We start from the raw sequence: 25,104 nt of genomic DNA, 5'->3' as shown, positions 1-25,104 counted from the left end.
AAATGTGGGTCTGGGAAGTGGTCAGTGCTGATGTATGCATGGTGGTGTGTTGTGATGTGATGTATTATATATATATTCATGTAACTCTTTGTGTTGAGTGCCTTTTTCTTTTGTTTTTCCACTCACTCGTGTGTGTATACCTGGACTTTCTTCTACTCTCCTACACCTCTCCTACCCATGGATTACACTAGACTCTTCCTTTGATGAGAAATCTCTCCAATACACCACGACGTTTGAACCTTTTGAACTTTTCTAAACTTTTTTGTAGTTTATGCTTTTTCCTTTAGTCGTTTCTCTCAATCCGCACTTGTTACCTTGCCTCTCTCTCCCTCCCTTTTTTCCCCTTTTGTCTTCTCTTTTCTCTTTGTTTCTTCCTCCTTCTTTTATTTTTTCCTTCTCTTCCCACCTCTTGTATTTTTCTCTCCCCTTCTTCCTAGCTCTCCTGTGTGACCCCTCTGTCCGGCATTTGCCAAGACAGTTCGCTAGCCACTAAACCTTTTCTATTTTCTCTCCCTGTTTATTTCTATGTTTCTTTCTGTTGAAGAGCATAGGCTTGAAACGTAAAAGACTTTCTCACTTCCTGAGCGTTAAACTAATTGTTGTTTACGCACCCGTCTTCATCTTGTGTTTTTTGTAAATTTTCACTATTATATCTATATTCATATGTATATGTGTATTTGTGTGTATATTTACGTCTTACATATATATGTCTGCATATGTATATGGTCTATGTATATCAATCTGTGTATTTTGATGTATATTGAAGGTTTAGTATGCACATATAATGTAAAATATTTTAATTTTTAATGTGTTAATTGTATTAATCGAATTATATTTCATATATAATTAATGACAATATGTATTTTGAATCCACTCTTTGATTTAAGGTTTTTCCTCGATTTTTTTATAATAGGATGAATTTATATTGAATTCATTTATTTTGTTTATTGCATGCTTAAGACCATTATTTAAAAGGACCAATGAAACAAATCCATTTTTAAAGGTGTATCCTTTGCTAGTTTTGATCATATCATTATTTCTGTTCTATTTTAACAAAACTGTCCGACGAACGGGTAACAGCTTTTGTTATATTTCTGCTGCTTTTAAATAAAGCATATTACTCTACCTCTGGTATTTGAGTACTCTTTTTTTCCACCTTGTTTCACATTTATGTGCTTACTCCGGTATATATATATATACCCTTTCTCTTACTCCTCCTCCTCTGTCCCGTCGCTGGTCAGCGACGAGAAAACTACTGTCTTTCTGACCTCACTTCCTTCGAGTGTAGACGGCTTTTCTGTGTCTCCTTCGCCGTTCTCAAAAGAAGCGTTCCTAATATTTTCTCTCGTTTGGCTTAACAGCCCTCAATGTCTGTGTTACTGTTATTCTCCTTGTCCTGTCTTTTACTGTTTATATTTTGTACTGTCGTTACTGTCCTGTTTTTGTTACCACTTTTACCCCTCCGCAAAAAAATCTCAAATTATATTTAATTTGCCTTTTGTGGGAAGGAATGTTTCAACGAGTCGTGTCTTGCCTTTACCTTCGAAACGCGGAGTAGATGAAACAGAGGCGATTGAAGAAGGGGAATTTTCCTTGTGTTGTTTAAGAAAAATGTCCATTTCCTTGGTTTTGTGTTTATGTTTTCATTTCTCATTGTGTTCGACGTTTTTTTGGTGTCCTGTACCCATATATATATGTATATATACATGTAGATGTAGGTACGTACATATGTGTATGTATATATGCATATGTTTCATTTATTAATTTGTTATATATATATACATATACATACACACACTGAATTAAAAGACGAATGTTTTTTGACTGGTGTTTACATACATTTATGTTTTATATATATATATATATATATATACACATATATATATATATATCTAAGGTGTTAGTTGGTGTGTGTGTGACTTGGGAGTTGGTTTTGAAGAATGCTAATCCAAGAGTGTGTCATTGATAGTCACCAATTATTGCTCAGATAAATACAGAAGTTGAACCCAAGATCCTTCGTCCGGGCCAAGTGACTCTGGTGTTGGAAATCAGCCATAAGAAGGACTTGCATCAGGTAAGTATGAGAATAAAAAGAAAAAGATGGAAAATAGCATATACAAATAAAATGAATGATATAATCAAGTCTCATCTTCACAGATGTTCTGGATAAACAATGAATCATGCCATAACCACGTACATTATGTTATGAAGACCAATAATATTATAGGTGCTTGGATTAATACGGATTTTGAGAGATCCGTTATACAAAATCACTTTATCCAAATCACTTTATCCAAAATCACTTTATCCAAAGTCCCGGATCTCTCAAAATCCGTGCCAATCCATTAACAAGTTTCCATATAAATTCTCCTCACGCCTACTTTTGTTTTAATTTCCTTTTTTTATTTTTTGGTTTTGGTTTGTATTACTTCCACAGTTGCCAGACGAATGTTGTTTCTATAGCTGACTTCCTACTGCATCATAGCCGCCGGTCCTAGTTGAAGGAGTTGGAGATTAAGTTTCGATACTACCTACGTCACACTTGCTTTAATATTCTTCAACATGATATGCAAGATGTGTGTGTGTGTATGTATATATGCATACATGCATACACACACTACACACACACATATTCTTTTACTTGTTTCAGTCATTTGACTGTAGCCATGCTGGAGCACTGCTTTTAGTCGAACAAATCGACCCCAGGACTTATTCTTTGCAAGCCTAGTACTTATACTGTCATCCACTTTTGCTGAACCCCTAAGTTAAGGGGACATAAACAGACCAGCACCAGTGGTCAAGTGAGGTTGGGGGCGGGGGACAAACATAGACACATACATATATATACATATATATATACACACACACACACATATATATATACACATATATACACACACACACACACACACACATATATACACACACACACACACACACACACACATATATATATATGATAGGCCTCTTTCAGTTTCCATCTACCAGATCCACTCGCAAGACTTTGGTCAGCCTGAGGCTATAGAAGAAGACACTTGCCCAAGGTTCCCCGCAGTGGGACTGAACCTGGAACCATGTGGTTGGTAAGCAAGCTACTTACCACACAGCCACTCCTACGCCTCATCATTTAACTTCCATTTTCTATGCTGGCGTAGGTTGGACGACTTGACAGGATCTGGCAAGGCCACAAGCCCATACCAGATTCCATATTCTGTCTTGGATTGGTTTCTACAGCTTGATGCCCTTCCTAACTGCAACCATTTCCAGGATGTACTGAGTGCTTTTTACTTGGCTCCTTCATTTTAGGATATCAATTCTGTTGTGGTGGACGGGTCTCCTTGAATTCAGCAATGCATCACATATCTCAGTCGTCCCTCATCTCCTTCGAAAGGCTCAGCACTTTGAGATTGGCCTTCAATACTTCGTTCCATGTCTTTCTGGGTCTCCCGTTTCCACAACTTCCCATACGTATACATATATACACACGTGTGTATATATATATATACACGAGCAAAATGCCCCCCACTGTCCAATGGATGGTGCTGAGTTGTCAAACATTTAAACCAAATTTTCTCAAAACAACTTGTCCGACCGTCCCATAGGCCGCCCCTTTGAGAAACACTGATTTAACCTAAATTTGAGACACCAGCAAAAGAAGAAATAAAGATAGACTTTTTTCCTATTCCAAAGGAAAACGATTTCCCATGGCTTTATTGATCGCATTCTCACCTGGAATCGAGTTTTGTAATTTTTTCAAGACTTATATATGTCCTGATACCGTCGGCATCTACATATCAAATTTGAGCGCAATCAGATGGAGGATGCCTGAGATCCGAGAAGACACACACATGCACACACAGAATAGATTTTACATAAAAGATATGTGTGTTTGTACATATGTACACATACAGACACACATCTTAGATTAATATTTTTTATAGTATTTGCAGTAAGTAGAGTGTCACTTGTCATCAAGATCTTAAAATAGGTAGTTAAACCCCATAGAATTATATTTTTATGAAGGCAGAATCAATGTTGACCCTAATGAGATTTGAACTGAGGGTGTCCTGAAAGAAAACAGCACATGTTTACTGGGATGTTCTATCGTATTTATCACATCTTTGCTATAAATCCTTTCCTTATAGGCCAAAGGCCTGAAACTTTTGGGAAGAGGGTAGTTGATTAAGTCAACCTAGTGGTCAACTGGTACTTATTTTATCAATCCCGAAAGTACAAAAGGCAAAGTCAACCTCGGCAGTAATTGAACTCAGAAGGTAAAGACAGACAAAATGTCACTAAACAGGCGTGGCTGTGTGGTAAGAAGCTTGCTTCACAACCACATGGTCCCAGGTTCAGTCCCACAGCATAGCATTTTGGGCAAGTGTCTTCCGCTATAGCCTCAGTCCAACCAAAGCCTTATGAGTGGATTTGGTAGATGGAAACTGAAAGAAGCCAGTCGTATATTATATATATGTGTGTGTGTGTGTGCGTGCACGCATGTCTTTGTATCTGTGATTGTTCCCTCAATACCCCTTGACAACTGGTGTTGGTGTTTTTATGCCGCCGTAACTTAGCAGTTCGGCAAGAGATCAACAGAATAAGTACCAGGCTTAAAAAAGTTACTGAAGTTGATGCATTTGACTATAAATTCCTCTGCTCCAGTATGGCTGCAGTCTAATGATTGAAACAAGTAAAAAAAAAACAAAAACCATTTTGTTTGACGTGGTAACGATTCTGCCAGTTTGCCACCTTAATCTTTGCTTTACTCTTTTACTTGTTTCAGTCATTTGACTGTGGCCATGCTGGAGCACCACCATTAGTCGAGCAAATCGACCCCAGGACTTATTCTCTGTAAGCCTAGTACTTATTCTATCGGTCTCTTTTGCTGAACCGCTAAGTTACGGGGACGTAAACACACCAGCATCGGTTGTCAAGCGATGTTGGGGAGACAAATACAAACACACAAACATATATATATATATATATACGACGAGCTTCTTTCAGTTTCCATCTACCAAATCCACTCAGAAGGCTTTGGTTGGGCCGAGGCTATAGCAGAAGACACTTGCCAAAGGTGCCATGCAGTGGGACTGAACCCGGAACCATGTGGTTGGTAAGCAAGCTACTTACCACACAGCCACTCCTACGCCTATGAATTTGCTACGAATTATTCCAGCACAAAATGCATTATATGTATTTAGATACAAGAACACAGAAGATATATTTATCAGTCTTTTATTTAACAATTTGAATAGGATTAAAAACAAACAAAAGGAAACACCTGCATGTCCACACGTTAACGAACACACACACACACACTTTATAAATAAGCAGAGAAACAAATAAGAGGAATAGAGACATTCAAACCCGGCTTCGCTGTCTGACACGATTTCTCAACTTGGCTTGAAATCATTTGTCGAGAGAGATTGGATGTCAAGCCCAGGGACACAGCAATAGATCTGTACCATGGCATGAACCAATGGCAAAGTAATGAAGCATTTGCTACCTTATTCATTCAGTTATTGCTGTATCAATCTCTCTATATATAAAGCTGAAGTTGTCTGTGTATGGCAGGTTTGGTAGCCTTCAACTAACACTATCTCCTCTGAGACCCTGTGGCACAAGTTGACCAAAATTGAGAGTATGATAGAAGAAGGCTTGCTCTTCCTTCCGTAGAAGAAAAAATTCAAATCGGACCATGTTAACACCAAAAATTATTTACATCAAAAAGGTGCTTTTTTTCTCTACGAAAATCCCTATTTTTTATGATTTTATGACTGCTGTGTCTCCATTTTTCGGTGCATTTCAACCAGAAAAATGTTCACTTAAAGAGAATAACAAGCTACATAATGCAAAATTTTTACTTTTCAAAAATTCCAATTCTAAAGGGTCGAAACAAACCCGAGCGATACTGCTAGTATGGTTTATTTTTACATCATTATGAAATCTATCATTTACAAATGGAGAAGGAATAGGAAGGTGGTCGTTCATGCTTTGACCTTGAAAATTAACAAGATAACTTAATTGTTTACAAGTGTGAAACAAAACAGGATTATTACTATGGATCTGAAATTTTATTGGCCACCAACATCCCACACAGTGAAAGACAATCCTTTGAATGTTACGGTTTCTATATTGAAACCCATGGTGGGAATTGCGAAATTTTATTGATAGAAACCTGAGATTATCTGAAGTTGTGGCATTTATACTTTTCAGTGAAATGGACAGCAGCCAGGAATGGAAACCTAAGCAGTAGCAACCACCCTGGGAAGCAATACTGCATATGTAAGTATGGTGGCAGAGATTTTTCCAAAGGAGTGAAATGGAGAAAGTTGTGATGTACACATTCGCAATGCAAAGGAAACTGGGCTCTTTTTTAAGCAAAGGATTGATGCACTCAAGTCTCAATTAATTAAAATTAGCAGGAGTCATGGAAATTCCATGTTTCATAAATGTTCTTAATTCTCTTTTGATGCAGAAATTCACAGATTTTCTCAACATTTTGTTATCAAAAGTTTTCGGCTGTCTTCGATTTCCTTCCACTTTTAGGGCTACTGAAAGCTTAATACAGGAACCTGTTTAACTGTGTTAACCTTTTGCTTGGCAAAAGTATTTTCATAAGTTTGTTTTAAACATCCATGCACTTTTTCAGACATTTATTTAGCCTCCGTTTTAAATATCCTGAGTTTCCATTTTACAAGCCTTAAGTTACTCTGACGGTTGAGAAAAAAAAAAGGATATTTGTATCATATATTTCGCATGGATGACAGAGAAATATGTCCGGTCTATTACATGTGATACACAGGACAGGCGAACAGTTTTGATTATGTCTTCGATGTTGTTCCATAGTTAAGTCTGCTGGAAGTGTAACATTCGAACACATGTTACGAGAAGTAGAATAATATTGTAGAAAGTTGCAAATTAGTGTAAAGTGGTGAAGAGAGGAAGAATAGCCTGATCTTGGACATTAAATGTAATGGTTGCAATGATCAAGAACTGAGAAAGTTTAGATTCGACAATTGGGGAAATGACTGAAGATGGCAACGAATCTGTAGTTTTTGGTTCCTGTTGATTTTTTAGAATAGAAATTAGATGTATACAGTAGGAAAATGAGTGGTAGTGAAATTTATCCTCTTTTAAATAAAAAGTATTAGTGACGTAAGAGATAGTAATATTGGTTTCAAATTTATGGCACAAGGCCAGCAGATTTGGGGGGGAGGGGATAAGTCGATTACATTGACCTTAATATTTGACTGGAAGGATGAAAGGAAAAGTCGACCCCAGCAGAATTTGAACTCAGAATGTAAAGATGAACAAAATACTGCTAAGTATTTTGCTCAGAGTGCAAATAATTCTTCCAGCTCATCACCTTAAGCGATAGTAATATTGATGTTTAAAATATTTACACGCCCACACATTTAGAGGAGGCGATTATTATACCAATATTTTAGGATTTCATTGGTACTTATTTTCTCAACATGAGATGATGGCAGGTATAGTTGACCACAGGGTAATTTGAACTCGGAACTCGAAGACACAACTTAGTACTGTAATGAATTTTGATCGTACCTCCTTACTATTCTGGCAATCAAAGGGACAGATTAATAATTATTTCAAATTTTTGCCACAAGGGCAGCTTGGAGGAGGTAGGGACGATTCGATTACATTGACCCCAGTGTACAACTGGTACTTATTTTATCAACCCCAAAAGGATGAAAGGCAAAGTCAACCCTGGCGGAATTTGAACTTAGAACATAGCGACAGGTGAAATACCACTAAGCATTTCGTCCAGTCTGCTAACGATTCTGCTAATTTGCTGTCTTCCTGGACTAATTAATAATATAATTTATAATAGAGGAGCAAGATAACAAATTTGGAGTTGTCGTACATTCGATGATATCGCCGTGGGATGCGACTGGTATGATTTTTAATGGGAAAAGTCAACCATGGCAGGATTTAAGCTTAGAACGTGTTGGGTTGCAACAAAATACCGCAAGACATTTTTACCGTACATCCAACAATTCTGTCACTCTACCACTTTTATAGATATAAATACTAGTTTCAAATTTTGGCACAAGGCCAGCAATTTCGGGGAAGTGGGTAAGCTGATCACATCAACCCCAGTGCTCAACTGGTACTTATTTTATTGACCCCACCAAAAGGATGAAAGGCAAAGTTGACCTTGGTGGAATTTGAACTCAGAATGTTAAGATGGAAGAAATGCTTGCTAAGCATTTTGCTTGGTGTATTAACAGTTCTGCCAGCTCACTGCCTCATAGATATAAATATTGGAAGAAAAGAGAGAGAATGGGAGAGAGAGAGAGATGGGTTGCTTTAAAAGATATTGTGCTGATTGTACAAATAGCTTAGATGGGAAATCAGTTGGTAATAAATTTGACAAATCCTAAGAACTTTTGGACCTGGAAATTGTTTCTGGACCAGGTCAAGAAACAGCAATGGTTTTCAGATACAATCTTTTGCAATGCTGTCATGCCAAGACCGAGCAAACAAGTTGAAAGCTTCACTAAACTTCATTAAAAAGGCATTGAAAATGTTGCATTAGTCTCGAGAGTCTGAGAACACACTGGTACCTTGTAGTAACTGTATGCATCCAAAAACACATGAAACTAGAATCCTCTCAAAGAGCTGTTGGTGTCTTTGAAATTATGGCAGTTGACCAGAATTAAAACTGGGAACTTTATCTGTAAAAGACTTCTTACTATCATTAAAAAGAACAATAGGGTTGAGTCTTAAGAGCAGAGTCAGTCTCTTCTTTTTTCAAGAATGTCTCGATTTGTGTCGGTGATATTTCTTTACCATGGATTTTAATTTGTCCATCGCTTCGAGTATTCCATCACCAGTTGTAGCACAGGTTGACTGGATGTGCCATCGGCGGTCATCTAGTTTACTTAAGTTTAATTTATCTGTTATCTCTGATACAGACAAGGCATTCGGTAAATCTTGTTTATTGGCTAAAATTATTACTGGAACATCTTCCATTTCCTTCTGCCGTAAAACTGCATTCAATTCATAACGACTTTCTGCCATTCGGTTCCTATCGGCACTATCAACAACATACAACAAACCTGCAAAATAAGAAATACACAAATTAGACGTCATTTTGTTAATTTTTCATCCAGCTAAAAGAAAAAAAGGTAAATTTCTCTATTAAATATATTTTTGTTGCTGTTTGTCATACTTTTCACTGAATACCAATCTACCTGTAACTGGTAATTTAGGTGAGACAAGCTGACACTGAATTAGCTTCGCTGATTGACAGGTGGTGGTCATTTAGAGATTGCGTGGGCTAAGACTATGCGCCTTCATTGGTCAGTTAAAGTTGAGACCGTGTCATGTGACAACTTGCTGGGAACCATGTGGTTGGTAAGCAAGCTACTTACCACACAGCCACTCCTATGCCTATATGTGCCTATGACATTATTTAATGAAAATATGTTAAAAAGAACCCATTTGATGGTATATACGATGCATGCTTTTCCAAAGAAGATTTTTAAAAATCTCCCTGTCCTATGCACAAAGTTAGTCTTTCCATAAGCTAATTTTGTCCCCGACGTTTGTTATGTGCAGCGTGGAAGGTGTTTGTAAGCCATTTAAGAAACACACAAAAGCCGTTCGATTCACTTCAACATTTAAGTTTAATTTGTCAAAATATTTTCGTCGCTTTAAGACCGCGACCTGTTCACTGACAAAAATCCGAGATAACAGATAAATTAAACTTAAATGTTGAAGTGAATCGAACGGCTTTTGTGTGTTTCTTAAATGGCTTACAAACACCTTCCACACTGCAATTGTTTTCATTTCAGCACACGATCTCAGATCAAATCGCTTGCTATGCAAGTACATCTCCCCAGTTTATTATGTGTGTGTGTGTGTGTGTATGTGTGGGTGTGTCCTTCACCACTTGACAACCAGTGCTAATTTCTTTACACTCCACCAACAACTTAGCTGTGTGGCAAAAGGGAACAATAAAATAAGTACCAGACTTTACGTACTGAGGTTGATTTGGTTGACCAAATTCTTTAAAAATGGTGCCCCAGCATGGGCTGCATTCAAATGATTGAAACAAATCAAAGACGAAAGATATGAGGGCAATACTCTTAGCTGCAATGGCTAAAGCAGGCCTGGCCAACTCGAATTACATTGAGGGCCACTTTAATCACAAAGGTTTTTGAGGGCTGCTTGTATACTTTACGCACTAACAGTCAAGTAATCAAATTACAGAATCAAGAATTTTTCATACTTTTCATTTGTTTAAAATTATAAAATTGTAGGCTATTGCTTTATTGCCACTTGTTTATTTTGAAACAAATCATCATCATCATCATCGTTTAACGTCTGCTTTCCATGCTAGCATGAGTTGGACGAATGACTGAAGCCTGGCGAACCAGATGGCTGCACCAGGCTTTAATCTTGATCTGGCAGAGTTTCTACAGCTGGATGCCCTTCCTAACGCCAACAACTCCGAGAGTGTAGTGGGTGCTTTTATGTGCCAGTCAAGTGGTACTGGCAATGACCTTGCTCGAATCTTTTACACATGCCACTGGCACGAGTGCCAGTAAGGTGATGCTGGTAACGATCATGCTTGAATGGTGTCTTTTACGGAGGCCAGATAGCCGCTCTGGCAACGATCACGCTTGGATGGTGCTCTTAACACCCTACTAGTACGGGGCTCGAGTGCCAGTAAGGCAATGCTGGTAACGATCACGCTCGAATGGTGCCTTTTAAGTGCCACTGGCACGGAAGCCGGTTAGCCGCTCTGTCAATGATCACACTCGTATGGTGCTCTTTGCACCCTGCTAGCACGGACACCAGTCATCGAATTTGATTTTTGATTTTTTAAACAAATGTTTTGATTTTTTAAACAAATGTTCTACACAAACAATTTTATTTTGAAATTAAACACAATACTTCAAGAAAGTATCAAGCAGGCCACAAGATAAAAGTCTGTGGTTGGCCAGCCCTAGGCTAAAGCAAAATAAAGACATTATGTATATATGTATTCAATGCTTAACTTACATGAAATGTCTTGGTAATAATGTTTCCATAGTGACCTAATTTTGTCCTGGCCACCAACATCCCACACAGTGAAAGACAATCCTTTGAATGTTACAGTTTCCACATTGAAACCCATGGTGGGAATTGTGTTGACGTATTCATTCAGTTTCAGTTTGTATAGCAATGTCGTTTTACCTGTAAAAGAAGGAGGAAGGCAAAAAGTTAGTTTTTGCATTTAGATACTGAAATGAACATTGCAATGAGAAGTTAATGAGGAGGATATGGATGTCGATGTAGCCCTGCTAGAAATAGCAACCAAAGAAAGAGAGAGGTGGAGGGAGAGATAGAGAAAAAGTGAGAAAGAGCAAGAAAGACAGAGACAAAGAAAGAAATAAAGAAAAAGAAAGAAAAGGGGAAGAGAGAGAGAGAAAGAAAGAAAGAGGCTCTAGAAGGTCTTATTCTAATCTCATTCGTATCAGGAAGGTATAAAGGAAATCGAATAAGTTTTTGACTGCTTCTTAATTTTATTGATCTCAGAAGGATGAAAGGCAAAGTTGGTCTTGGTGAAATTTGAACTCAAATTGCAAAGGTCGTAACTAAAACACTGTAAGCGTTCAGTCTGCCGCTCAAATGATTCTGTTAATTCATCATCACCTGGTTTGTTAGAAATAATAAGCCCAAGCGGAGCATCCACATGGCCCTGTGGAATTTTTGAAACAACAGCCAAATCTCCTTCAAAACGTTCCAACCCTACTGATTCAAAAAAGATAAAGATAGAAAAAGGACACATTGAATAAGAATAAAAGACGTGATGGTTATGGGTGGAACGCTTTTGATCATAAGTTTGCTTGGGTGGGATCAATTTGTGGTGGTGATGGTGACTTTTTGAAAAAAGAAAAGAAAAGGAAAATAATTTCTGTAGGCACAGGCATGGCTGTGCGGTTAAGAAGTTTGCTTTCTGACTATGTGGTTTCAGGTTCAGTCCCACTGAGCAGCACCTTGGATAGGTGTCTTCTTGGGCTGGCCAGTGGTTTCTCAGAGAATTTGGTGAATGGAAACTATGTGAGAGCCCGTTGTGTGTGTGTCCACTGCTTGACAACCAGTGTTAATTCATTTATGTCCCCATAATTTAGCAGTTCAGCAAAAGAAACCTCTGGAATAAGCACCAGACTTTTTTTAAAAATGTTCTTGGATTGATTTTTTGACTAAACCCTTCAGTGTGGTGCTCCAACATGGTCACAATCTACTAAAAGAGAAAGGCGGTGAGCTGGCAGAAACGTTAGCATGCCAGGCAAAATGCTTAGCAGTATTTCGTCTGCCGTTACGTTCTGAGTTCAAATTCCGCTGAGGTCGACTTTGCCTTTCATCCTTTCAGGGTCAATAAATTAAGTACTAGTTATGCACTGGGTTCGATGTAATCGACTTAATCCGTTTGTCTGTCCTTGTTTGTCCCCTCTGTGTTTAGCCCCTTGTGGGTTGTAAAGAAATAGGTATTTCGTCTGCCGCTACGTTATGAGTTCAAATTCTGCCGAGGTCGACTTTGCCTTTCATCCTTTCGTGGTCGATAACTTAAGTACCAGTTACGCATGGGGTTGATAAAAATCGACTTAATCCCTCTGTCTGTCCTTGTTTGTCCTCTCTATGTTTAGCCCCTTGTGGGCAATAAAGAAATAAGTATTGCGTCTGTTTTTATGTTCTGAGTTCAAATTCCTCCGAGGTCAACTTTACCTTTCCTCCTTTTGGGGTCAATAAATTAAGTACCATTTGCATATTGGGGTCAATCTAATCGACTGGTCCCCTCCCACAAATTTTGGGCCTTGTGCCTAGCATAGAAATCTACTAACAAAGAAACAAGAAACAATAAAAGAAAGTGGCTAGTCAACATTCTTGCAGAGAATAGAATAATTGAGGTTGCTCCCACTCACCGATATCTATTCAAAACATTTGTAACAGGTGTTCAATTCAGGTAAATATATTCCAGGTCACCAAGGTTTGACTGTACATCATATTGTTCCCTTGATTCCCATGTGTTTCTGGTTCAATTCATATACAAGTAATGACACTCTTTTACTCTTTTACTTGTCTCAGCAATTTGACTGCAGCCATGCTGGAGCACCGCCTTTAGTCGAAGAAATCGACTCCAGGACTTAATCTTTGTAAGCCTAGTACTTACTTATTTTATTGGTCTCTTTCGCTGAACCGCTAAGTTACGGGGACGTAAACACACCAGCATCGGTTGTCAAGCAATGTTGGGGGACAAACACAGACACACAAACATATACAAATACACACACACACACACATATATACATATATATACGACGGGCTTCTTTCAGTTTCCGTCTACCAAATCCACTCATAAGGCTTTAGTCGGCCCGAGGTTATAGTAGAAGACACTTGTCCAAGGTGCCACGCAGTGGGACTGAACCCGGAACCCTGTGGTTGGTAAGCAAGCTACTTACCACATAGTCACTCCTGCACCTATAAATGCCGCACAAATCTTTTATCTTTTACTTGTTTCCGTCATTAGACTGTGGCCATACTGAGGCATAACTTTGGAAAACTTTTAGTCAAATGAATTGACCCTAGTACTTATGCCATTTTTTAAAGCCTAGTATTTATTCTATCAGTTCCTTTTGCTGAACCGCTAAGTTACAGGGACATAAACATATCAATACCAGTTATCAAGCGGTACTGGGGGACAAACAGACACAAACACACACAAGCACATATATACCTACTGTACTGATCTGAATTCTCGCAAGTATCTGATGAATGGTAGGGGTATACTATCTCTAAATTAATATATATTTCTTCATTGAGAATAATTTGAACCTCTGTTATGCCGGAATTGTTATTCCCTAAAAAATAATATTTATATATATGTATATATTTAGAGATAGATAGAGAGAGAGAGAACTAGATAGAGAGGTATGTACTACAAACTTCTACACAGTTACAGTCTACCAAATTCACTCACTAAGCTTGACCCAGGTTTATAATAGAGACACTTGTCCAAGGTGCCACGCAATGAGATTGAACCCGAAACAACGTGACTAGTTACAAAGTGAGTGTCTTAGCCACACAGCTATGCCTGTGCCTATTGTTTACATTTATAAAGGATTTGTTAAGTTTCTCTAAATAAAATTTTAAGCATTCTTGACTTGTGTTTGCCTTTAATTTTGAGATTAAAAATTGCCTTCGACTTATAACACTGAATATTTTAGTCCACACTTAACTATAAATTCTTTAGGCAGAAGGCATCCCTGGCAAATTTTCTGATATGTTTTCCATAATGTTGCCAGAATTTGTGCTGCCTGGGTCGACCCATGAGTTTATCCCCCCATCGTGTTGGACCTCCAAGCCCTATACAGGTTTTGTACAACAGACCCAAAAGTGATGCTCCCATGTAAACATCACCTGGAGCAAACCAGCCCTTGCCTCCACCTAGCTATGCTACTATATGTTGCATTGAGCTTGGATGATCTGTCTGTCTGTCTCTCTCTCTCTCTCTCACACATGCGATTCTTCAGATCCTTTCTTTTCGTTAGTATTCCACAAGACTGTCGTTTCATTGGTAAGAAAGGGGGGAACAAAATGCTAAATTAAAATTAGCAAACTCTCCCTCACCCTAACGCCACCTCACCGTCAAACCAGCACGTTATCTAAACGAAATACAAAGTTTGGGCGTTTATGTATGTTATCTTAAGCCTCACTAAGAAAATCCCAAAGGCCATATCTCTGCAATTCCCATTTTGTACATTGATGTCAGACGTGAAACAAACCCAGCAAAATTATCCCTTATCTCTTTCATCATCACTAACATCTCATATTAGATAAATTTATCACCGATTCTCCAAGATTACTCATTCTTTCAATGCAAGAAATATAAAAATACTACTTGAAGAAACCCTATATTAACATCTTGCCCCAGTTTTATTAATAACCCCTATGAAAATATAAAAAGGTCAGCTGTGAAAGTTTGCACTTCTCACCTGAGATGTTTTCTTTGTGGCCTGTCCTAATGGTGTCAAAGCTGTTTTTATCACACGAGGCAAAATATACGGTTAAAAGAATGTCTCAAAGGGAATCTTTAGAAGTTATTGCACACACAAACAAAAACCCAGTTTTCAGCGACGTGAATATCTATTATATTATACCTGTTTCAATCATTGGGTTGCGGCCATGCTAGAGCACTACTGTATGCAAACAAAAACCCAGTTTTCAGCGATGTGAATGTCTATTATATTATACCTGTTTCAATCATTGGGTTGCGGCCATGCTGGAGCACTGCCTTATGCAAACAAAAACCCAGTTTTCAGTGACGAGAATGTCTATTATATTATACCTGTTTCAATCATTGGGCTGTGGCCATGTTGGAGCACTGCCTGAAACCTAGTTTTCAGTGATGTGAATGTCTATTATATTATGCTTGTTTCAATCATTGGGTTGTGGCCATGCTGGAGCACTACCTTATACAAACAAAAACCCAGTTTTCAACGACGTGGTGATGTGAATATCTTTTGTTATAGAATAGTTTCAAACATTGGGCTGCGACCATGCTGGAGCATTGCCCTATGCAAACAAAAACCTAGTTTTCAATGATGTGGGTGATGTGAATATCTTTTGTTATATAACTTGTTTCAAACATTGGGCTGGGCCATGCTGGAGCACTGCCCTATGCAAACAAAAACCCAGTTTTCAACGACGTGGTGATGTGAATATCTTTTGTTATAGAATAGTTTCAGTCATTACTTTGCAGCCATGCTGGAGCATTGCCCTATGCAAACAAAAACCCAGTTTTCAACGACGTGGTGATGTGAATATCTTTTGTTATGGAATAGTTTCAGTCATTACTTTGCGGCCATGCCAGAACACCATTTTAAAGAGTTTTAGTTGGACAAATCAACACTAAGGCTTATATTTTTATTATTTTTTTTTTTGGTGTTGTTTTTTGAATTTTTAAGACTGGTACATATTCTATAGATTTATTTTACCGAACCACTACTATTATGGGGATGTAAACAAACCAATACCAGTTGTCCAACGGTGTGGTGGGGGGTCAAACACATACATAACTGGTACTCTGTCGGTTACGACGACGAGGGTTTCAGTTGTTCTGATAAATGGAACTGTCTGCTTGAGAAATTAACATGCAAGTGGCTGAGGACACCACAGACACGTATACCCTTAATGTAGTTCACAGGGAGTTTCTGCATGAAACGGAATGTGACAAGGCTGGCCCTTTGAAATACAGATACGACTTGTTTTTGCCAGCTGAGTTAACCGGAGCAATATGAAATAAAGTGTCTTGCCCAAGGACACAACATGCCACTAGGGGTCAAACTCACGAGCTGAATACCCTATTTCTTTATTACCCACAAGGGGCTAAACACAGAGGGGACAAACAAGGACTGATAAACGGATTAAGTCGTTTATATCGACCCCAGTGCGTAACTGGTACTTATTTAATCGACCCCGAAAGAATGAAAAGCAAAGTCGACCTCAGCGGAATTTGAACTCAGAACGTAGCGGCAGACGAAGTACTGGAAAGCATTTCGCCCGGTGTGCTAACGATTCTGCCAGCTCGCCACCCTCTCAAAGCTGAATACCCTAACCATTAAACCACATACACAAGGACAAACAGACAGAAAGACAGATAGATAGATAGATAGATACAACAGATCTCCACACAGCTTCCATCTTCCAAACTCACTCACAAGGCATTGGTTGGGACTATAATAAAAGACACTCGCCCAAGGTGCCACGCAGTGGGACTGAACTCAACCCACGTGGCAGCAAAGCAAACGTCTTAACCACCACGCACAGCCATGCCTTTCGTGCTCTTACATATATTGAAATGTAATTACGTAGTCTGTAATGCTACTGCAACTGATGATGACGTAGACAACTGAATAGCTACAAATATTTTTTATGGGCTTAACTTTGTTAAACATCCGAGAGGAGCGGCAAGTAACTCGTAAAGAGGTCAAGAAAGAAGGCCAGCTATTTCACCATGAACGACTGACTGGTTGTTTTGTTGTTGATTGTGCTTTGTATCAATAATAACCATTGAAAGTAAACTTCAAACAAAATATATTCTGAATTCTGTAACAATTCATTTGGAAACACAACCAGACGATTAGACGTAACGACATACCATTGCATAATAGGTATTGGTTGCAAATTAAGGTAGCGAGCTGGCAGAAACGTTAGCACGCCGGGCGAAATGCGTAGCTGCATTTCGTCTGCCGGTATGTTCTGAGTTCAAATTCCGCTGAGGTCGACTTTGCCTTTCATCCTTTCAGGGTTGATAAATTAAGTACCAGTTACGCACTTGGGTCGATGTAATAGATTCTTAATCCGTTTGTCCCCTCTGTGTTTAGCCCCTTCTGGGTAGTAAAGAAATAGGTATTGGTTTCAAATTTTTGCACAAGGGCTGCAATTTCGGGGGAATGGGTTAGTCAATTACATTGCCCCCTCCTCCAGTGCGCAACTGGTACTTATTTTATCAACCCCAAAAGGCAAAGTGGATTTCAGGCGGAATTTTAAATCAGAATGTAAAGATGGACGAAACGTCGCTAAGCATTTTGTCCATGGTGTGCTAACGATTCTTCCAGGTTGCAATCCTTAATGAGTTATTAAATATTGGTTTCAAATTTTGGCACAAGGCCAGCAGTGTCAGAGGTGAAGGCAAGTCAATTACATTGACCCCCATTGCTCAACTGGTATGTATTTTATCGACCCCAAGAGGACGAAAGGCAAAGCCGATCTCAGGTGGAATTTGAACTCAGAATTCCAAGACAGACAAAATGCCGTTAAGCATTACACAGCAGGTATTAATAATTGCATACTTGCTCGATGAGACCACTGCTGTATCATGATTGAAGTTTTGTGGTGATACGGGTCAAGTCAACTTAAAAATGTCAATGACCATTGGCTTGTTAAGAATATTAACTTAATACCAGTCTAATCTTACAAGTTCACAGGTACGCTAGATGATATCAGTCTGTGTAACCAACCATGAACAGGGTTGATCTGTTACACCCTCACTTAAAAACCACTTGTCATACCTGCTTCTTGGTACCAACAAGGCAAGTCTCTTTCTATTCTAGAAATTTGATAATTTAACCATTTCTTATATCTTGATTATATATATATATCATCATCATCGTTTAATGTCCACTTTCCACACTAGCATGGGTTGGACGATTTGACTGAGGGCTGTTGAACCAGATGGCTGCACCAGGCTTCAATCTTGATCTGGCAGAGTTTCTACAGCTGGATGCCCTTCCTAATGCCAACCACTCCGAGAGTGTCGATATATATTAATAATTCAAATTTACAGAAAACAAAAGTGTAGGAAAAGTCTTTTACGTTTCAAGCCTATGTTCTTCGACAGAAAGGATTAAGATGGGGGGAAAAAGGAGGGAGAATAAAAAAATCTTTTTAGGGATTTCAACACGATGAAAGGAAAATAATTACGGTGACTTGGCAGAATGACTATTCACTGCGTGTGTATGCGAGAATGGTGTTTGTGAGTGTGTATGTAAGAATTGGGGTGAATGTGTGAGTGAGCTGAAAAATATGTGTATCTGTGTATGTGTGTAAGTGACCCAGTGCATACATTATGTGGAGTGATATGTGTTACATGTACTGGTATATATGAGTATACCTAGGGTGTGTGTTTTGTGTATCAGACATATATTATATACGTGAGTGTGTATATACAGGGTGCATAAGGTATTTGATGACATAACATTTTTTGGGTCATTGCTGTATTTTTTGATAACTCTGTATGATCTTTGCTTCAGAAAATAATAATAGCAGTCCCTCAGCTTACTTAAGAAATGAAGAGGCATGCGTTATTGTGGTTATAAATGCTGAGCATAGCAATTTAGAAATATCTTGATTTTTAAAAGTTGCCAGATCTTTCGTCCACAAAGTTTGTAAGGAAGATGGAAATGTATCACCAGTATCAAAGCATAAAAAAGCATTCTAAATGCTCTGAAATCATCAGAACACTTGAATTTATTCAGCAAGTTCAACAGACCATTGATTTCAATCCCAGAAAGTCCATGAGGTCAATTGCAAAATATTTCCATGTGTCAGAAGGAAGTCAGAAATGTTGTCCATGAAAACATCAGATGGAAGCCTTATATGATGAGGAAAGGTCAATTTTGTCAGAAGAAGCAAAAGAAACTCACTACATCAGATTTAAAGGATCTTAAACAAATTGAAAAATCCAGTAGAAGAAGATTTGATTTGGTTTTTCTCAAACAAGAAAAACTTCAACCAAGATCAAAAAAGTTAACAGAAGAAATGACAGATGGTTATGCGCAGATCCTTCTGAAATTCCAAGTGTTATGCATACAAAATTTCCAGCAACTGTTATGGTTTTAGGGGTTGTCAGCAAAGAAGGACATGTAATGCCACCTTACTTCTTTCCACAAGGCCTTCCATTGAGGTCCTGGAAATAATTGTTTAACCCTGGATAGACAGTGTATGCAATGGAAGGCCATACGTGTTTCAGTGAAACCCTTCGCTATCACACATGGCTCTAGTAACACAGGAATGCATGGCTGAAAATGTTCATGATTACATAACCCCTAACATGTGGCCTAATTGCTCAGATTTCAATCCATTAGACTATTACACGTGGAGAGTTGTTGAGAGAGAGGTTCATGAATATGCCCATAACACCAAAGATTCTTTGGAAGATGCCATAGTCAGAGAAGGTTTATTTTTTAGCCTCATAGCATTTTTTGAAAAATAAAGCTGTTATATATCTGTTTTTTTCATAAGCATAAATCCGTCCTCAGATATCTTATGCACTCTGTGTGTGTGTGTGTGTGTATAAACACAGACATGACAGAAGTAATTAGACAATCCATAAAACATCATTTTATGTTTATTCCACTTTGCAAAGGTTTATATTTTTTATTAATTGACATTTTTATGTTTCAGGTTCTATATGTGAATTTTTAATCATGCCATGTACAAATCATGCCATGTACATTGGAACTGTCTGAATTTCAAAGAGGCCATAGTGTGGATCATTTTAAAGGTGGACTTAGCATAAAATTGCAGAAAACTTTGGGATCCTGCTTTCTACAGTTAATTGTGTGATTGTGCACTTCACCAGAGAGGGGAAGGAGTCCACATCACCTCACCCAGCTTGACCAGGGCCCTCTGATAGGACTCTTCTCTTTATTAAGAGAAGTGTGGAGGATAATCCTTGTTGCAAGGCCTCTGACATAGCAGAACAAGTTGATGTCTGTCCAGAACAGCTGTCAGGTATCTCCACAAAGTTGGTCACTATAGCAGAGCAGTAAGAAGTACGTCTTCGACCAGCCAACATCAAGCGGAGAAAAGATTGGGCCAGTGAGATGGTGGAGAGGCCACTAGCATTTTGGGATACTGTCATATTCTCCAATGAGTCCAGATTTGTTGTATTTTTTGAAAGTAGTCGAGTGTGGGTCTGGAGACTGTGCTCAAGAATTTGATGTGAAAAGATTGTAGCCACAGTTATTCTGTGATGGTCTAGGGAGCAATTTGGAGCAATGGTCAATCAGAGTTGATGGAGTATGAGGGAAACATAAACTCAGATAAATATTTGTCCATATTGCAGAAAGGACTCCTTCCAATCTGCTCAAGTGGTGAAATGATTGAAGAAGACTCTTTATTTATAGATGGGACTCCTTGTCACAGCTAAAATGACCCAAAATTTGTTGGAAGAGAATGCCATTAAAAAAGCTTCCATGGCCAAGCCAGTCACCAGATATGAACCCTATTGAACACCTCTGGGGCATAATGGGCAGGACACTTCATAAAAAGAGCAACAAAGTATCTTCAAAACCAGATCTTTTGAAATTATTGCCAGAGAATATTCGTCATCTCATCATTAGCATGCCTAATATGGTCCTTGCATTGAAAAACACAAAGGGCATGTTTACTAAATATTAGACATTCACATTATAACAATGAATAAATAATTTGTTAAATAAATTTTCATGATTATAAGGGTATCTATTTACTTTTGTCATGTTTGTGTGTGTGTGTGTGTGTGTGTATATACACCCACACACACACAGATATATTTATGTGCAGAGGTGCCTGTGTGATAAGAAGTTTGCTTTCAAACCACATGGTTCTGAGTTCAGCTCCACTGCATATGACCTTGGGCAAGTGTTTTCTACAATAGCGTCATGCCGACTAAAGACTTGGGAGTGGATTTGGTAGACAAAAACTGAAAGAAACCCATCGTATATACTTATATGTGTGTGTCACTACTGCTTAACAACTGTTGGTTTGTTTCCGTCCCTGTATCTTGGTGGTTTGGCAGAGAGATACCGATAGAATAAGTATCAGTTTTAGGAAAAAATATAATTAGAACGACTTTTTCAACTAAACCCATTAATGCAGTGCTCCAGCATGACCACAATCTGTTAACTGAAACAAGTAAAGGAAATATATATATATATACAAATTGAGATAGGGGTTGTAAATGCAACCCTCCATGGGATAACATGTTCTGCTTTTTTATGTTTAACCCTACAGTCTCTTATGTGGTGGTTTAATAAAGTATGTGATTGAGTATTATCTGGTAATTGATATTTGATTTAGATGTATTTCTCCATTTTCTTATCTTGTATATATATATATATATATATATATGTATATATAAAACGAGTGATAGAGATGGAGCATGGAATATATGAGAAACTTTATTGCTCACAATGATCGTTTCGACACATCTTGAATCGGTCCTTCATGAGTGGGATACTGCATAACTGGTTGTGGTGCATCCCTTGGTGCAGACGCATCTCCTCAGGTGATGTTATAAGGGGGTATTTCGTTAAATAAACTCTGTTTTCACTCGGCAGTGAACGTGCTTCATTGGCTTACCACTAGGAACATGCCCAACACTTAAATACACACACACACACATATATGTAAGCATGTGTGTGTATATTTATTGAATTATACAGTATTATAGATCCATTACAGCCAATTTTACAAACTGCTTTTGCCTTGGATATCAGAATAATCAGACAGCTATCTAATAAAGTACACTCATCAGAGATGGGACGTATGGAAAAAAAAATGGTCACTGCTCTCTGTTACTGGCGGTAAGGAAGTGCCCATCCGGTTTATAGAGGTGATGGTGGGAGATATAATCAACCAAATTGACCCCAATATTTATCTGGTATCTTATTTTTAGTCAACTGAAGAAAGATAAGCAAAAATTGCTGTTGATGGGGATTAACACTTAACGACATGGGAGAGACGTTAGATATTTAGTCCGGCACCTTGACTTTTCTGCTGGCCACCTGCTTCTACATTTGTATAATTACCCATTATGATGTGATTAATTCTTAATTGCTATTTAATTTCAAAAGTAGAGCAATAATGAGACACAGTTATTTCATTTATTCAATAATTTTAGCTTAAACAAACCAATTAGGAGCTCAAGACTCAACTCTTTGAAGTACTGATTACATATGCCCTGCCTAGAATCATTAGATGTCGGCCAAAATAATACCTTGCTGTATTCTTTTACAGCTCTTATCGTTTCGTTCCTACATTTAAAAAGAATCCTTGTTAGAAACATTAACCCCACCCGCTCCTCATAAAATATTAGGTGTTATAAGGCTCCGGGAAAAATCAATGCACTGGGGCTTATAACATTTATTTATTGAAAGTAATCCACAACATACATACATCAGAATTAGGCCCTTAGACTCATGAGGCCCTCGGGCAACTGTTCGGTGTGCTTATGCCCTAAGATGGCTCTGAAAGTGGCGGGGGCGAGCTGTTAGTAGAATCGACCCTCCTTCAGTGCATAGTATTTTATTTTATTGACCCCTGAAATGTCGAAAAGATAACTTCACAGGCCGATGTCTTAAAAAACAAAATGGGAGCTGGTCACAACTGGTCAGCGTTTGGTTGGATCAAGGATGCCTTGGAGGTTAAACAACAACGAGGTATTAAATATTTTTTTTTTACTTATTTTGGCACAAGGCCAGCGGATTATAAGGGGTGGGGAAGTCGATTACATCAACCCGAATGCTCGACCGGTACTTATTTTATCGACCCCAAGAGGATGAAAGGCAAAGTCAGCCTCAGCAGAATTTGAACTCAGAACACAGAGACGGCCGAAATGCTACTAAGCTGTTTTCCACGCGTTGCCAACAGTTAACGCCAGCTTGCCGCTTTACGAGTTATTAAATACTGTAAAAGAATTTTCCTCGCCCAGGGCCTCTACCAGCTAAAACAAACAAGTTCAGCTAAAGTTTTAAAAAAATTGAAAGCTGATCTCCCGTCTATAATAGATGTGTGTCTTCCGTCCACAAGGCGGACGATACAAAAATGTTACTTAGATAGAAACAAAATAAAAGTTATAGAATATCAAAAACTGATTAAAGAAAAGAAAAGAAAAAATTGCTTACCTGCAGCATCTAATCCAAGCATCATAATGCGCGATTCTTCGCGGTTTGAATGGGAAAATGTAAATCGTGAAAACAATATACCCATATTTTGTGTTAATTTTAAAATAAAAAATATATGTTTTATAAATATTTATATACAGACTTTATCCTTGTTTTGTGTTGGATATTTATGCGTGTGTGCGTGCGAGAGAAAAGAAAGAAGTATATTATATATGTTCTTATACAGTGTTGCTTTGACTTATTCCTCAGACTGAGTGAGTCTGGGGAGGCAATGTCTGGATATTTATATGATGCTTAACTTCATCCGAATGCTACAATTGGTTGTTAGTTGGAAGACAAAAAGCTACGTGAGAAAATATCGAGCATAACTGTCCAGGAAATCTTTCTCTTTCTCTCTCATCTCTCTTTCACTCTAACTATCCTCACTTTCTCTCTCTTATATCTTCCTTTCTCTCACACTCAAGCTTTCCTTTCACCTCTTCCTCCTTCCCTTTCTTTCTCTCTGTTTGATCTTATTTACTTTCATCTGAGTTCTAGGACAATAGCGTCACTCCATTTCGAGTGATAAGTGCTTTAAGGTGTGGTGTAGCATAATAGATACCTCGAGAGTTGCAATAGACTCTACGAGTGGAAAAAATTAGCATAATTGTTACTTCCGCCTCACTTTTTGGCTAGTGTTGTAGTTGTTGTTGCTGCTAAGTAATTTCTTAGGTTAGCAAAAACTATTTTTTAAACGTATGGATAGAGAGAACTCGATTGGGACGAAACTTATTATAGAACTGCCATTTTTTTAATCGACCCCAACGTGGAAGGGGAACATAGTTACCCCCAGGAGGAAGGTAGGGAAAAGAATCAGCTTCACTGTGTGAGTGGGGGTTATCTTATCTTTTTATTTTTTACTTCTTTCAGTCATTGAACTGCAGCCCTGCTGGAGCACCGCTTTTGTTGAGTTTTCTAGTCGAACGAATCGATCCCAGAGCTTATTTTTAAAAGCCTGGTACTTATTCTGTCCACGTGTTTTACCGAACTGCTAAGTCACAGGGACGTAAACAAACCGACATCGGCTTGGGAAGGTGGGATAGAGAGGTAAAGGAAGAGCAAGAAGAAATAGATGTAAAGCGGGGGAGGGAGAGGTAGGTCGGTAATCGGGGGAGTGAATGGAAGTAGTAGAAGTGAAGGGGAGGGAGAGGGGTAAGATGAGGTCAGTATGATGAAAGGAGGGCACACATGGCGAAGATGTCAACGGAACCCTCCTCTCTATGAATTTTTTAATATTTTTACGGAATCCCCCGTTTTATGCTATGGAGATTCCGATTCTAAAAAAAAATTTCCAAAAACCGCAACTTCAAAATTTCAATTCCACTCCCACTCCCATTTCTAAATTTGTCACTTTTTCCGGAATTTTTTTTTTTTTTAATTGCGAAATACATAGAAAAATACGGAGATTATGATTCTGAAAAAAATTGTTTGTAAAATTTCAAAAAAAAAAAAATTATAAATAAATAAATAAATAAATGGCGGTGCCCCAGCATGGCCACAGCTCATGAGCTGAAACTGGAAAAATCAAAATCAAAATAGGCGCAGGAGTGGCTGTGTGGTAAGTAGCTTGTCTACCAACCACATGGTTTCGGGTTCA

General features: G+C 38.3%; 1 protein-coding gene across 1 annotated transcript; it reads right to left on the bottom strand.

Moving 5' to 3' along the window:
• Positions 1-8,191: 8,191 nt before the first annotated feature.
• LOC115217085 (ADP-ribosylation factor-like) lies at positions 8,192-24,037 on the bottom strand. Its single transcript, XM_029786677.2, has 3 exons — positions 23,469-24,037; positions 11,038-11,211; positions 8,192-9,086 (listed from the first exon to the last, which is right to left on the bottom strand). The coding sequence occupies exons 1-3, from the start codon at positions 23,551-23,553 to the stop codon at positions 8,779-8,781; spliced, it is 567 nt and encodes a 188-aa protein (XP_029642537.1). The 5' UTR covers positions 23,554-24,037; the 3' UTR covers positions 8,192-8,778.
• Positions 24,038-25,104: the final 1,067 nt, after the last annotated feature.

Source organism: Octopus sinensis, linkage group LG11 (genome assembly GCF_006345805.1).
Source record: "Octopus sinensis linkage group LG11, ASM634580v1, whole genome shotgun sequence".
In the NCBI taxonomy this organism is placed as follows: Eukaryota; Metazoa; Mollusca; class Cephalopoda; order Octopoda; family Octopodidae; genus Octopus; species Octopus sinensis.
The sequence above is the reverse complement of the archived record's forward strand: the minus strand, read 5'-3'. Positions and strand labels throughout refer to the sequence as shown.

Coding starts and splice junctions, on each gene's coding strand:
- LOC115217085 (XM_029786677.2), bottom strand. CDS start 23,553: ATGGGTATATTGTTTTCACGATTTACATTTTCCCATTCAAACCGCGAA. Junction 11,212..23,468: donor GCTTGGATTAGATGCTGCAG/GTAAGCAATTTT, acceptor CTTCTTTTACAG/GTAAAACGACATTGCTATAC. Junction 9,087..11,037: donor TTATTACCAAGACATTTCAT/GTAAGTTAAGCA, acceptor CTTATTTTGCAG/GTTTGTTGTATGTTGTTGAT.